At 45.2% G+C, this 13,233-nt stretch overlaps 1 protein-coding gene across 1 annotated transcript in view; it reads right to left on the bottom strand.

Moving 5' to 3' along the window:
• Positions 1 to 13,233, bottom strand: part of C4H4orf50 (chromosome 4 C4orf50 homolog) — a 159,041-nt gene that overhangs the window by 33,858 nt on the left and 111,950 nt on the right. Inside the window, 2 exon segments of the mRNA XM_038745438.1 lie at positions 505 to 687; positions 6,045 to 6,107. Coding sequence (XP_038601366.1) covers positions 505 to 687; positions 6,045 to 6,107 — 246 coding nt within the window.

The raw sequence follows: 13,233 nt of genomic DNA, 5'->3' as shown, positions 1-13,233 counted from the left end.
GCCTGGGCTCTTTCCACTAGGCCATGCTGCTTCTCAATGAAGGCACATTAAAAAGAAGTAGTTTAAACTGCAGCAGGAGGGATGCAGGTGAGACCTTAGAAACCTCCAACAGTAAGGGATGGGTAAGAGCGGATGTTCTTGAGACAAGGTAGACAGCACTCAGTGATGCCCGAATATAAGGATCTCTTCGGTTCCTTTCCAGCCCCTCGACCTCTCTGAATACAGAGCAACATATTTCTATGCTCTGCACATAGTAAGCGCTCAATAAATACGATTGATGATTTCTAATCAATCTGCTCTACCCCAGTAAGCAACAACATCAGACCCTGGCAGTTAATTAACTGTGGCGTTCGGCAGCTGAACTACGCATTCATTCTCAGAGCGCTGTTTATCATCAGAAACATGCTGCAGAATAAATCCTACCAGGCAGGGAAGATGCAGACAAAGGCCCCTTGTTAGGACAAGCAAAAAAAAAAAAATAAGAAAAATAGAGACTGCAGCTACCTAAGGAGAAATTCTGTCCAATCGGAGGTCTTCAGTCAGACGTCCGGCTGCAGACGATGAAGTGTCTTTGTTTGCCTGAAGACTGAACTTGATATGCTGCTTCTCTGAAACCAAATCACATGAGCCCACGGTCTGGACGCTGATTTGGAACGGAACGGACAGGTCAAAATTTTCTAAGAGGGTCTGCAAGGAAAGGAGATTGAATAAGAGGGCTGACAAAAAGCAAACATGCTCCCCAGGGCCAGATAATAGTACCAAAATCATGATTATGGTACTAATTAAGCGCTTACTAGGTGTCTACTAAATGTTGTGGTAGGAACAAGCAGCGTGGCCCCAAGAGAAAAAGCGGGGCTTATTCTGGGAGGGCCTCTTGGAGGAGATGGGACTTCAGTAAGGCTTTGAAATGGGGGAGAGTCATTGTCTGTGGGATTTGAGGAGGGAGGGGATTCCAGACAGGAGCAGGACGTGGCCCAGGGGTCGGCGGAGAGACAGGCGAGATCGAGGGATAGTCATTCTCTCCCAAACCCATTTTTTCCACTGAAACAATTGTTGTTAACAGCTTTATAATAATAATAATGATGGTATTTGTTAATGCTTACTATGTGCAAAGCACTGTTCTAAGCACATATAAGGTGATCAGGTTGTCCCACGTGGGGCTCACAGTCTTAATCCCCATTTTACAGATGAGGAAACTGAGGCCCAGAGAAGTGAAGTGACTTGCCCAAAGTCACACAGCTGACAATTAGCGGAGCTGGGATTTGAACCCATGACCTCTGACTCCAAAGCCTATGCTCTGTCCACTGAGCCACGCTGCTTCTCTATGGTATATGCTAAGCACTCAGGACTTGTAAAGCACTGTCCTAAGCACTGGGGTAGATACAAATCAATCAGGTCGGACACAGTCCCCATCCCACGTGAGCTTGTTGGGGCAGTTAATTGTTAATTTATTGTTTAATGTTCTATTTATAATTGCTTATTGTTCTGTTGTACTCTCCCAAAGGCTTAATACCGTACTCTGCACACAGTAAGCACTCAGTAAATACAGTTGGATGAATTAATGAATGAATGGATGGATGGACAGAACTACCACGATGTCAAGTAAAACCTGGAACCAAACCTGTAGCATCTCTGAACCTTCTCCTCAGATCCAGTAGTAATGTCTACCAGCTCTTATTTCGGACTCTCCCAACAGCTTACTCCAGTGCTCTGCACACAGTAGACAATCATTCAATTGACTGACTGCTAGTTGGACATGCAGAAGCCAAATGGAATTAATTTGCACTCGAAGGAAATTAGGCACAGTGGTTTGAAACCACATCTCAGAATAAGTTGTGGCTCCGAAAAATCGACAAAGTGAAATAGTACCTTCACAAATATTCATGAAAACTGAAACATAAATATTCAAGGTGACAACATTATGGTGAGATAATAATAATAATGATGGCATTTATTAAGTGTTTACTTAATACAAGGTTACAAGGTGATCAGGTTGTCCCAAGGGGGCTCAAAGTCTTTATCCCCATTTTACAGATGAGGTAACTGAGGCCCAGAGAAGTTAAGTGACTTGCCCAAAGTCACACAGCTGACAAGTGGCGGAGCCGGGGTTTGAAACCATGACCTCTGACTGCAAAGCCTGGGCTCTTTTCATTGAGCCACGCTGCTTCTCTGTATCTCTGCATCCTTCCAGATGCACAGGTGTAGCTGAAAGGCTAAGAAACTGTGGATGACGTTTGTTTTTGTAAAGAAAGATGCTAGAGGTAGCATCATCCTTAAAGAGAACTTTCACTGTGTCACAACACCAAGGGCATCTAAGTGTCTGATAAAAGATATTATGGGCTTTTCTTTAAAAGCAAGTGGTGATCAAAAGTCTAAACATAACCCACATAAACAGGCTATTCTTCAATCTTGCAGTTAAGCAAATTTAACATTGTATTATATAATCGGATAGCTAAATTGCAGCTCTTCAATAAATTAATCATTGGCATTTATTCAGTTATATTTTTTGAGCTCTTACTGTGTGCAGAGCAATGTATTAAGAGCTTGGAAGAGTATATTTACAACAGAGCTTGTAAACATGTTCCCTGCCCGTAACAAGCGTTCAGTCTAGTGGGATTTTTATTGGGTGCTTATTTTGTGCAGAACACTGTGCTAAGCATTTGGGACAGTACAGTAGATTTAGTAGATTCATTCATTCAATCGTATTTATTGAGTGCTTACTGTGTGCAGAGCACTGTACTAAGCGCTTGGGAAGTACAAGTCGGCAACATAGAGACAGTCCCTACCCAACAATAGGTTCACAGTCTAGAAGGGGGAGAGAGACAACAAAACAAAACATGGAGACAGGAGTCAAAACCAGGATATGATCCTTGTCCTCAAAGAACTAACAGAATAGTGGGGGAGATAGTTACTTAACAAACTTAGAGGTGGGGGAAGCACTACCATCCTTCCCGTCTCCCAAGCCCGCAACCTTGGTGTCATCCTCGACTCTGCTCTCTCGTTCACCCCACACATCCAATCCGTCACCAAAACCTGCCGGTCTCACCTCCACAACATCGCTGAGATCTGCCCTTTCCTCTCCATCCAAACCGCTACCTTGCTGGTTCAATCTCTCAACCCATTACTGCATCAGCCTCCTCTCTGATCTCCCATCCTCCTGTCTCTCCCTGCTTCAGTCTATATTTCACTCTGCTGCCCAGATCATCTTTCTACAGAAACACTCTGGGCATGTCACGTCCCTCCTCAAAAATCGCCAGTGGTTCCCTATCTACTTCCGTGTGAAGCAAAAACTCCTCACTCTCGACTTCAAGGCTGTCCATCCCCTCGCCCCCTCCTCCCTCACCTCCCTTCTCTCCTTCTCCAGCCCAGCCCGCACCCTCCGCTCCTCTGCCACCGCTAACCTCCTCACTGGGCCTCGTTCTTGCCTGTCCCACCGTCGACCCCCGGCCTGCCTCCTACCTCTGTCCTGGAATGCCCTCCCTCCACACATCTGCCAAACTAGCTCTCTTCCTCCCTTCAAAGAGAGCTCACCTCCTCCAGGAGGCCTTCCCAGACTGAGCCCCCATCCCCTGCTCCTCCTCCCCTCCCCATGGCCCTCACTCCCTCCATCCGCTCTACACCTCTCCTCACCCCACAGCGCTTGTGTATATGTGTACATAATTATTATTTTATTATTCAATTTATTTTATTAATGATGTGTATATATCTATGATTCTATTTATTTATATTGATGCTATTGATGCCTGTCTACTTGTTTTGTTTTGCTTTCTGTCTCCCCGCTTGTGAGCCCATTGTTGGGTAGGGATTGTCCCTATTTGTTGTCAAATTGTACTTTCCAAGTACTTAGTACAGTCCTCTGCACACAGTAAGTGCTCAATAAATACGATTGAATGAATGAATGAAGCAATGGAAAATGAATATATGTTCCTTTTGGGCCGGGAATGTGTCTGTTTATTGTTCTATTGTACTCTCCCAAGTGCTTAGTACAGTGCTCTGCACATAGTAGGTGTTCAGTAAATATGACTGAATGAATAAATATAAGTACTGTGAGGGGTGAGTCCCTAAATACAGAGAGGGTGACAATGCAGAGGTGATGGAGTAGAGAGGGAGATAGGATGGGAAGATGAGAGGTAAACAGGGAAGCCTTCCTGGAGGAGATGTGCTATCACTAAGGCTTTGAAGACGGGGAGAGGAGTGGTCTGCTATTATGTTCTTTGCAATGGAAAGTGAGGGTGACCCGTGGTTTGTGACAATCAATAGAGGAGCTCATTGATGGGCAGGGAATGTGTCTGTTTATTGGTGTACTGTCCTCTCCCAAGCGCTTAGTACAGTGCTGTGCACACAATAAGTGCTCAATAAAAATGGAATCTTGACTGACTATGGGAAATTAACTCCCTCTGCCCATCCGCCAAGCTCGCTCTCTTCCTCCCTTCAAGGCCCTACTGAGAGCTCACCTCCTCCAGGAGGCCTTCCCACACTGAGCCCCTTCCTTCCTCTCCCCCTTGTCCCCCTCTCCATCTCCCCCATCTTACCTCCTTCCCTTCCCCACAGCACCTGTATATATGTATATATGTTTGTACATATTTATTACTCTGTTTATTTATTTTACTTGTACATATCTATTCTATTTATTTTATTTTGTTAGTATGTTTGGTTTTGTTCTCTGTCTCCCCCTTTTAGACTGTGAGCCCACTGTTGGGTAGGGACGGTCTCTATATGTTGCCAACTTGTGCTTCCCAAGCGCTTAGTACAGTGCTCTGCAAACAGTAAGCGCTCAATAAATATGATTGATGTGATGAATGGGCTGGGACTCAGTTCTGGTAAAAGAAAAACTGCCGGAATGGCAATTCTGGTGTGTAAAATGTTTATCATTGCAGAGGCGGCTCCACCGGCCTGGACTGGAGCTGGGTAGGATTGGGGTACTTTGTCTGTCCCACCCCAAGCCCCCGTTCCCCCCTGCTCCCCCCTGCACCCCCCCCCCCCCCACCAAGGAATGCCTCCTCCTCATTTGGCCTGGAGGAATTTTTCACTACCAACCCCTGGGATTGATGGAACAGCACGGCCTAGTGAACAGAGCACGGGGCTGGGAGTCAGAGGTACCTGAGTTCTAATCCTGGCTCGCCACTTGTCTACTGTGTGACCTTGTGCAAGTCACTTCCATACCGCAGTCACAAACACCATAATTATTATCATTCACTTCTCAGGGCCTCACTCACTTCATCTCTAAAATGGGGGTGAAGACTATGAGCCCCATGTAGGACAATCAATCAATCAATCAATCAATCGTACTTATTGAGCGCTTACTGTGTGCAGAGCACTGTACTAAGCGCTTGGGAAGTACAAGTTGGCAACATATAGAGACGGTCCCTACCCAACAGTGGGCTCACAGTCTAGAAGGGGGAGACAGAGAACAAAACAAAACACATTAACTAAATAAAATAAATAGAATAGACATGTACAAGTAAAATAAGTAAATAAATAGAGTAATAAATACATACAAACATATATACATATATACAGGTGCCGTGGGGAAGGGAAGGAGGTAAGGCGGGGGGATGGAGACAGGGCGGAGGGGGAGAGGAAGGAGGGGACAGTGTCTGACCCAATTATCTTGTACCTCCCCCAGTGCTTAGAACAGTGCTTGACACATAGTAAGCCCTTAAACACCATCATCATCATCATTATCGTATTTATCCATTTGTATTAATGCCCATCTCCTCCTCTAGACTGTGAGCTCGCTGTGGGCAGGAACTTGTCTGTTGTTATACTATACTCTCCCAAGCGCTTAGGGTGGTGCTTCACACACAGTAAGTGCTCAATAAATAGGATTGAATGAATGAATCATTATGGAACTGGAGGAGGAGAAAAGGGAAGATTAAACAGCAGAAATCAAAATCTTTGCAGCCACATTTCCGTTCCTTCCTCTGCAGCTTTTGGCCACATCATGGTTTGGGCTTGAGACTCTTTACAAGTTGCTAAGGGTTGGCCAGCCCACTGGAAAAATATTAGATATTACAACATCACTCTCACATCAAGAAGCTGACACTACTTAGCTTTGTACAAGCATAACTCAAAAGAGATTTGTGAAGCTTTCCATTAATGTATATCTGTATTACAAAAGGAAGACAATTAAAAATTTGATGAGGAAAAAAGGTAATTAATAGGGATAAAAACGATGGTATTCGCTAAGCGTTTACTATGTGCCAGGTTCTGTTCTAAGCACTGGGGTGGATACAAGCAAATTGATTGGGACAATTCCCATGTGGGGCTCACAGTCTCAATCCACATTTTACAGATGAGGTAACTGAGGCCCAGAGAAGTGAAGTGACTAGCCCAAGGTCACACAGCAGAAAAGTGGAGGAGTTGGGATTAGAACCCAGGTCATCCTGACTCACAGTCCCATGGTCTATGCACTATGCCATGCCACTTCTATAATTTCCACTGAACATGAAAATAAGTCAACTGAGTAACAGTCTTCATCATGCAAATTTTATATTTCATCTCTCTTTCAGAAAAATAGTAACCCCCCCAAATTTCCCACCTAACAGAATGTTTACAATGAGATCCATTCCCTGTACCTTTTTTCTAAGCATCTTTGTTGTTGTTGTTGTTGTTTTTACTAGATTGATAAAACAAATGACTGAATAGTTGGGCTGTACTGGGCTGTGAAGGAGTTGGGTTGAGGGTGAGTTCTGGGATTACTTTTTTCAATTCATGTTTTCTCTGAGTCAGAACAAAATGCAATTTGATAATAATAATAATAATAATGATGACATTTGTTAAGTGCTTACTATGTGCAAAGCACTGTCCTAAGCACTGGGGAGGATACAAGGTGATCAGGTTGTCCCACGTGGGGCTCACAGACTTCATCCCCATTTTACAGATGAGGGAACTGAGGCCCAGAGAAGTTAAGTGACTTGCCCAAAGTCACACAGCTGACAATTGGCAGAGCTGGGATTTGAACCCATGACCTGTGACTCCAAAGCCTGTCCTCTTTCCACTGAGCCACACTGCTTCTCTAATTTGTATCAATCTTCTATTTTCACTCTTTTCTAAACTTCCCTACATCAATCAATGCTACTTACTGAGCATATCATAATAATAATAATAATAATAATAATAATAATGGCATTTGTTAAGCACTTACTATGTGCAAAGCACTGTTCTAAGTGCTGGGGAGGCTACAAGGTGATCAGGTTGTCCCACGGGGGCTCACAGTCAATCCCCATTTTACAGATGAGGTAACTGAGGCACAGAGAAGTTAAGTGACTTGCCCAAAGTCACATAGCTGACAGTTGGCGGAGCCAGGATTTGAACCCATGATCTCTGACTTCAATCAAACAATCAATCGTATTTATTGAGCGCTTACTATGTGCAGAGCACTGTGCTCTTTCCACTAAGCCATGCTGCTTCTTATGTTTGCAGAACACTGGACTAAGGGGGCGGGAAAGCACAAATTGGCAGATAAATTCCCTGCCCACAAGGAGTTTACCTTCTAGAAGAGAAGACAGACATTAAAATCAATTGCACATATACACATAAATGCTGGGAATAGCCATTATTTTCCTGGGGAAATCCCTGCTTCATTACTTGCTTGGAAAATTTCTTTTCCACAGATCTGATTTTGTTTATTTAATGGAAACAGAAGAAGTCCAAGATCAGAGCAGGGTAGAAGCATTGGAGACAGAAGCCAATTGAGGTGAGGCAATTCCAATTGTAAGGTGGTGAGTAGTTTTCTGAATTTACTGATGATGCGCTAGAAAAGTCTGGAGATGTGTCAGCTCAAATGGGATATCAAGTCATCCTACACTGAGGAAACCAGTGGATAGAGCTCAGGCCTGGGAGTCAATCAATCAATCCATCAATCAATTGTATTTATTGAGCACTTACTGTGTGCAGAGCACTGTACTAAGCGCTTGGGAAGTACAAGTTGGCAACATATAGAGACAGTCCCTACCCAACAGTGGGCTCACAGTCTAAAAGGGGGAGACAGAGTCCTTCTGACCCGGCTTCTAATCCCGGCTCCATCACTTGTCTGCTGTTGTGACCTTGAGCAAGTTATGTAACCTCTCTGTGCTTCAGTTCCCTCATCTGTAAAATGGGGTTTAAGACTGTGAGCCCCCTGAGGGACAGAGTTCATTCAATTCATTCATTCAATTGCATTTACTGAGCACTTACAGTGTGCAGAGCACTGGACTAAGCACTTGGGAAGTACAAGTCGGCAACTTATAGAGGCGGTCCCTACCCAACAACGGGCTCACAGTCTAGAAGAAGGGGGAGACAGACAACAAAACAAAACATGTGGACAGGTGTCAAGTCACCAGAATAAATAAAAATAAAGCTAGATGTACATCATTAACAAAATGAATTGAATAGTAAATATGTACAAGTAAAATAAGTAGAGTAATAAATCTGTACAAACATATATACAGGTACTGTGGGGAGGGGAAGGATGTAGGTTGGGGGGATGGGGAGGAGGAGAGGAAAAAGTGGGCTCAGTCTGGGAAGGCCTCCTGGAGGAGGTGAGCTCTCAGTTGGACTTTGAAGGGAGGAAGAGAGCTAGCTTGGCAGATGTGCGGAGGGAGGGCATTCCGGGCCAGGGGGACGACGTGGGCCGGGGGTCGACAGCGGCGAGAACGAGGTACAGTGAGGAGGTTAGCGGCGGCAGAGGAGTAGAGGGTGCAGACTGAGCTATAGAAGGAGAGAAGGGAGGTGAGGTAGGAGGGGGCGAGGGGATGGACAGCTTTGAACCCGAGAGTGAGGAGTTTTTGCTTGATGCGTAGGTTAACTGGCAGCCACTGGAGATTTTTGAGCAGGGGAGTAACATGCCCAGAGCGTTTCTGCGCAAAGATGATCCAGGCAGCAGCGTGAAGTATAGACTGAAGCGGGGAGAGACACGAGGATGGGAGATCAGAGAGGAGGCTGATGCAGTAATCCAGTCAGGATAGGATGAGAGATTGACCCAGCAAGGTAGCGGTTTATGTCCAACCTGATTATCTTGTATCTACCCTAGTGCTTAGAACAGTGCTTGGCACATAGGAAGCGCTTAACAAATACCCTAAAAAAAGGGTGACTAAATAGTACCTCAGTTGAATATTGAAATTTGCTAAGCAGTATCACAGTTCACGTACCACTTTCCATTAATAAAACTTGTATATTTTTTGGGTTCACTGTTTGCGGATACTTTTATTAAGAAACGGTGTGGCCTAGTAGAAAGAGCATGGACATGGGAGCCAGAGGACCTGAGTTCTAATCCAGGACCTGCCACTTACCAATTGGGTGACCTCGGGCAAGTCACTTAACTTCTCCATGCCTCAGTTCCCTCATCTGTAAAATGGGAATTCAATACCTGTCCTCTCTTCTACTTAGAATGAGCCCCATGTGAGCTTGGGAGAGTACAGTAAAGTTCATGATTCTTGGCATCAAAGAGTTTACAGTCAAAGAGGGGAGGGAGAAACAAAATAATTTAGAGAGAGAAGGAAAATGAAAAGGGAAATATGGCTAGGTGAATAAATAAGAAACAGTGTGGTCTAGTGGACAGAGCACAGTCCTGGGAGTCAGAAGGGCCTGGATTCTAATCCTGGCTCTGCCACTTGTCTTCTGTGCGACCTTGGGTAAGTCACTTCACTTCTCTGGACCTCAGTTACCTCATCTATAAAATGGGGATTAAGACTGTGAACTCCATGTGGGTTTACCTCATCTATAAAATGGGGATTAAGATTGTGAACTCCATGTGGGCCAGGGACTGTGTCCAACCTGATTGGCTTGTGTCGATGCCAGTACAGTGCCTGGCACAAAGTAAGTGCTTAACAAATGCCATTTATTCATTCATTCATTCATTCACTCATTCAGTCGTATCTATTGAGCGCTTACTGTGCGTAGCGCACTGTACTCAGTGCTTGGACAGTACAATTTGGCAACAGATCAAGACAATCCCTACCCAACAACGGGCTCACAGCACAGAATGAGGGAGACAGACAACAAAACAAGTAGACAGGCATCAATACCATCAAAATAGATAAACAGAATTATGCATATATACACGTCATTAATAAAATAGAGTAAAAAATGTGTACAAATATACACAAGTGCTGTGGGGAGGGGGAAGGGATAGGACGGGGGGCAGAGGGAGAGGAGGAGGAGCAGAGGAAAAAGGGGGGCTCAGTCTGGGAGGGCCTCCTGGAGGAGGCATGAATAAGTGTGAGAAGAATAAATCTACATGTACAAAAGGATTATGGGTGGTTTGGAGTACTTGAGTTGGTGGTTGCTAATTGACAAAATAATGAGAAAAAGCCTCCTGGAAGAGGTGGGATTTCAGGAGGGCTTTGGAGATTCATTCATTTATTCAATCATATTTATTGGGTTGTTACTGTGTGCAGAGCACTGTTCTAAATGCTTGGGACAGTGCACTACAACAATAAGCAGACAAGCAGCAAGCTGTGTTCAAGGGGATTATTATTATTTTTGTAATGATATGTGTTAAGGGCTTACTATGTGCTAGGCACTGTAGTAAAGGCTAGGGTAGATTCAACCTAATTAGGTTGTACACAGTTCACATCCCACAAGGGACTCACAGTCTTAATCCCCATTTTACAGATGAGGTAACTGTGGCCCAGAGAAGTGAAGTGACTTACCCAAGGTCACACAGCAGACAAGTGGCAGAGGCAGAATTAGAACCCATGGCTTCTGACTCCTAGGCCTGGTCTCTATCCACTAGGCCATGCTCCTTTTCAGGATTTGAAAACAGGGAAGGAATTCCAAGCTGGAGAAGAGGAGATTAAAGGGGTGAGAGGGAGGAAAGGTGAGTGGATGAGTTGGGTGTAGTAAGAGAATAGATTTGATACGAGGGAGAGAAATTCAATTTTCCTGCATAAACCCTCAAAGTGAGATCATTACTCGGTGGGCACTGTTCCGCAGTTCTGCAGAATGAGAGAGATTTATGTGTAAATAAACAACTACATAAGGGAACCTTCTGAAATTGTGGATACCAGTTGTAGATTTCACTTGTAGGAAACGAATCTGTGACAGCTAATGTCTCTTTTTGGAGAGGATAGGACCAAGGAAATCATTTTTCTGTTGACACTAAGGGGAAGCTGGAGGGAATAAGAAGTGAGTTACTAGGGAGATTAGCAGATTTTATTGTGACTATAACTCCTTCCAAGCTAAGGACAAAGAAAAAGGCAAAATAGCAGACCCTGGGACCCGTGCTTAGAGAAGATATCCTGGTTTCTGAGTTTTGAATAATAATAATGATAGTATTTGTTAAGTGCTTACTATGTGCCATGCAGGGTTCTAAACACTGGGGTGGACCCAAGCAAATCGGGCTGGACACAGTCCCCGTCCCATGTGGGGCTCACAGTTTCAATCCCCACTTTACAGATGAGGTAACTGGAGCCCAGAGAAGTGAAGTGACTTGCCCAAGGTCACTCAGAAGACAAGTGGTGGAGCCAGGATTAGAACCCATGACCTTGCCTGTGTTCTAGCTACAAAACCATATTGCTTCCCACTACGCCATGAGGGCTTTTTATTGACAGAGCACTGTACTAAGCACTTGGGTCTTACAACAACCCACCCTGCATGGTTTGCTACTCTAATGCCAACTACTCAACTGTACCTTGATCTTGTCCATCTTATTAACAACCTGTCATCCACATCCTGCCTGTGGCCTGGCACGCCCTCCCTCTTCGTATCCAACAGACGATCACTCTCCCCACCTTCCAAAGTCTCATTAAAGGCACATCTCCTCCAAGAGGCCTTCCCTCATTTCCTCTTTTCCCATTCCCTTCTGCACAACCTTTGAACCGGGATTTGCTCCCTTTATAATAATAATAATAATGTTGGCATTTGTTAAGCGCTTACGGTGTGCAAAGCACTGTTCTAAGCGCTTGGGGGGATACAAAGTGATCAGGTTGTCCCACGTGGGGCTCACAGTCTTAATACCCATTTTACAGATGAGGTAACTGAGGCTCAGAGAAGTTAAGTGACTTGCCCAAGGTCACACAGCAGACATGTGGCGGAGCCGGGATTCAAACCCATGACCTCTGACTCCAAAGCCCGGGCTCTTTCCACTGAGCCACGCTGCTTCTCTTTATCCTCAGCTCTTATATACATATCCATATTTATCGGAGAAGCAGCGTTGCTCAGTGGAAAGAGCATGGGCTTTGGAGTCAGAGGTCATGGGTTCAAATCCCGGCTCTGCCAACTGTCAGCTGTGTGACTTTGGGCAAGTCACTTAACTTCTCTGGGCCTCAGTTATCTCATCTGTAAAATGGGGATTAAAAACTGTGAGCATCACCGTGTGAGCATCACCTCGACTCTGCTCTCTCATTCACCCCTCACATCCAAGCCGTCACCAAAACCTGCCGGTCTCAGCTCCGCAACATTGCCAAGATCCGCCCTTTCCTCTCCATCCAAACTGCTACCCTGCTCATTCAAGCTCTCATCCTATCCCGTCTGGACTACTGCACTAGCCTTCTCTCTGATCTCCCATCCTCGTGTCTCTCTCCACTTCAATCCATACTTCATGCTGCTGCCCGGATTATCTTTGTCCAGAAACGCTCTGGACATATTACTCCCCTCCTCAAAAACCTCCAATGGCTACCGATCAATCTGCGCATCAGGCAGAAACTCCTCACCCTGGGCTTCAAGGCTGTCCATCCCCTCGGCCCCCTCCTACCTCACCTCCCTTCTGTCCTTCTCCAGCCCAGCCCGCACCCTCCACTCCTCCACCACTAATCTCCTCACTGTACCTCGCTCTCGCCTGTCCCGCCATCGACTCCTGGCCCACGTCATCCCCCGGGCCTGGAATGCCCTCCCTCTGCCCATCCGCCAAGCTAGCTCTCTTCCTCCCTTCAAGGCCCTGCTGAGAGCTCACCTCCTCCAGGAGGCCTTCCCAGACTGAGCCCCTTCTTTCCTCTCCCCCTCGTCCCCCTCTCCATCCCCCCGTCTTACCTCCTTCCCTTCCCCACAGCACCTGTATATATGTATATATGGTTGTACATATTTATTACTCTATTTATTTATTTATTTATTTATTTTACTTGTACATTTCTATCCTACTTATTTTATTTTGTTGGTATGTTTGGTTCTGTTCTCTGTCTCCCCCTTTTAGACTGTGAGCCCACTGTTGGGTAGGGACTGTCTCTATGTGATGCCAATTTGTACTTCCCAAGCGCTTAGTACAGTGCTCTGCACATAGTAAGCGCTCAATAAATACGATTGATTGATTGATTA

The sequence above is a fragment of the Tachyglossus aculeatus genome, chromosome 4 (genome assembly GCF_015852505.1).
Source record: "Tachyglossus aculeatus isolate mTacAcu1 chromosome 4, mTacAcu1.pri, whole genome shotgun sequence".
NCBI classification, from domain to species: domain Eukaryota; kingdom Metazoa; phylum Chordata; class Mammalia; order Monotremata; family Tachyglossidae; genus Tachyglossus; species Tachyglossus aculeatus.
The sequence above is the reverse complement of the archived record's forward strand: the minus strand, read 5'-3'. Positions and strand labels throughout refer to the sequence as shown.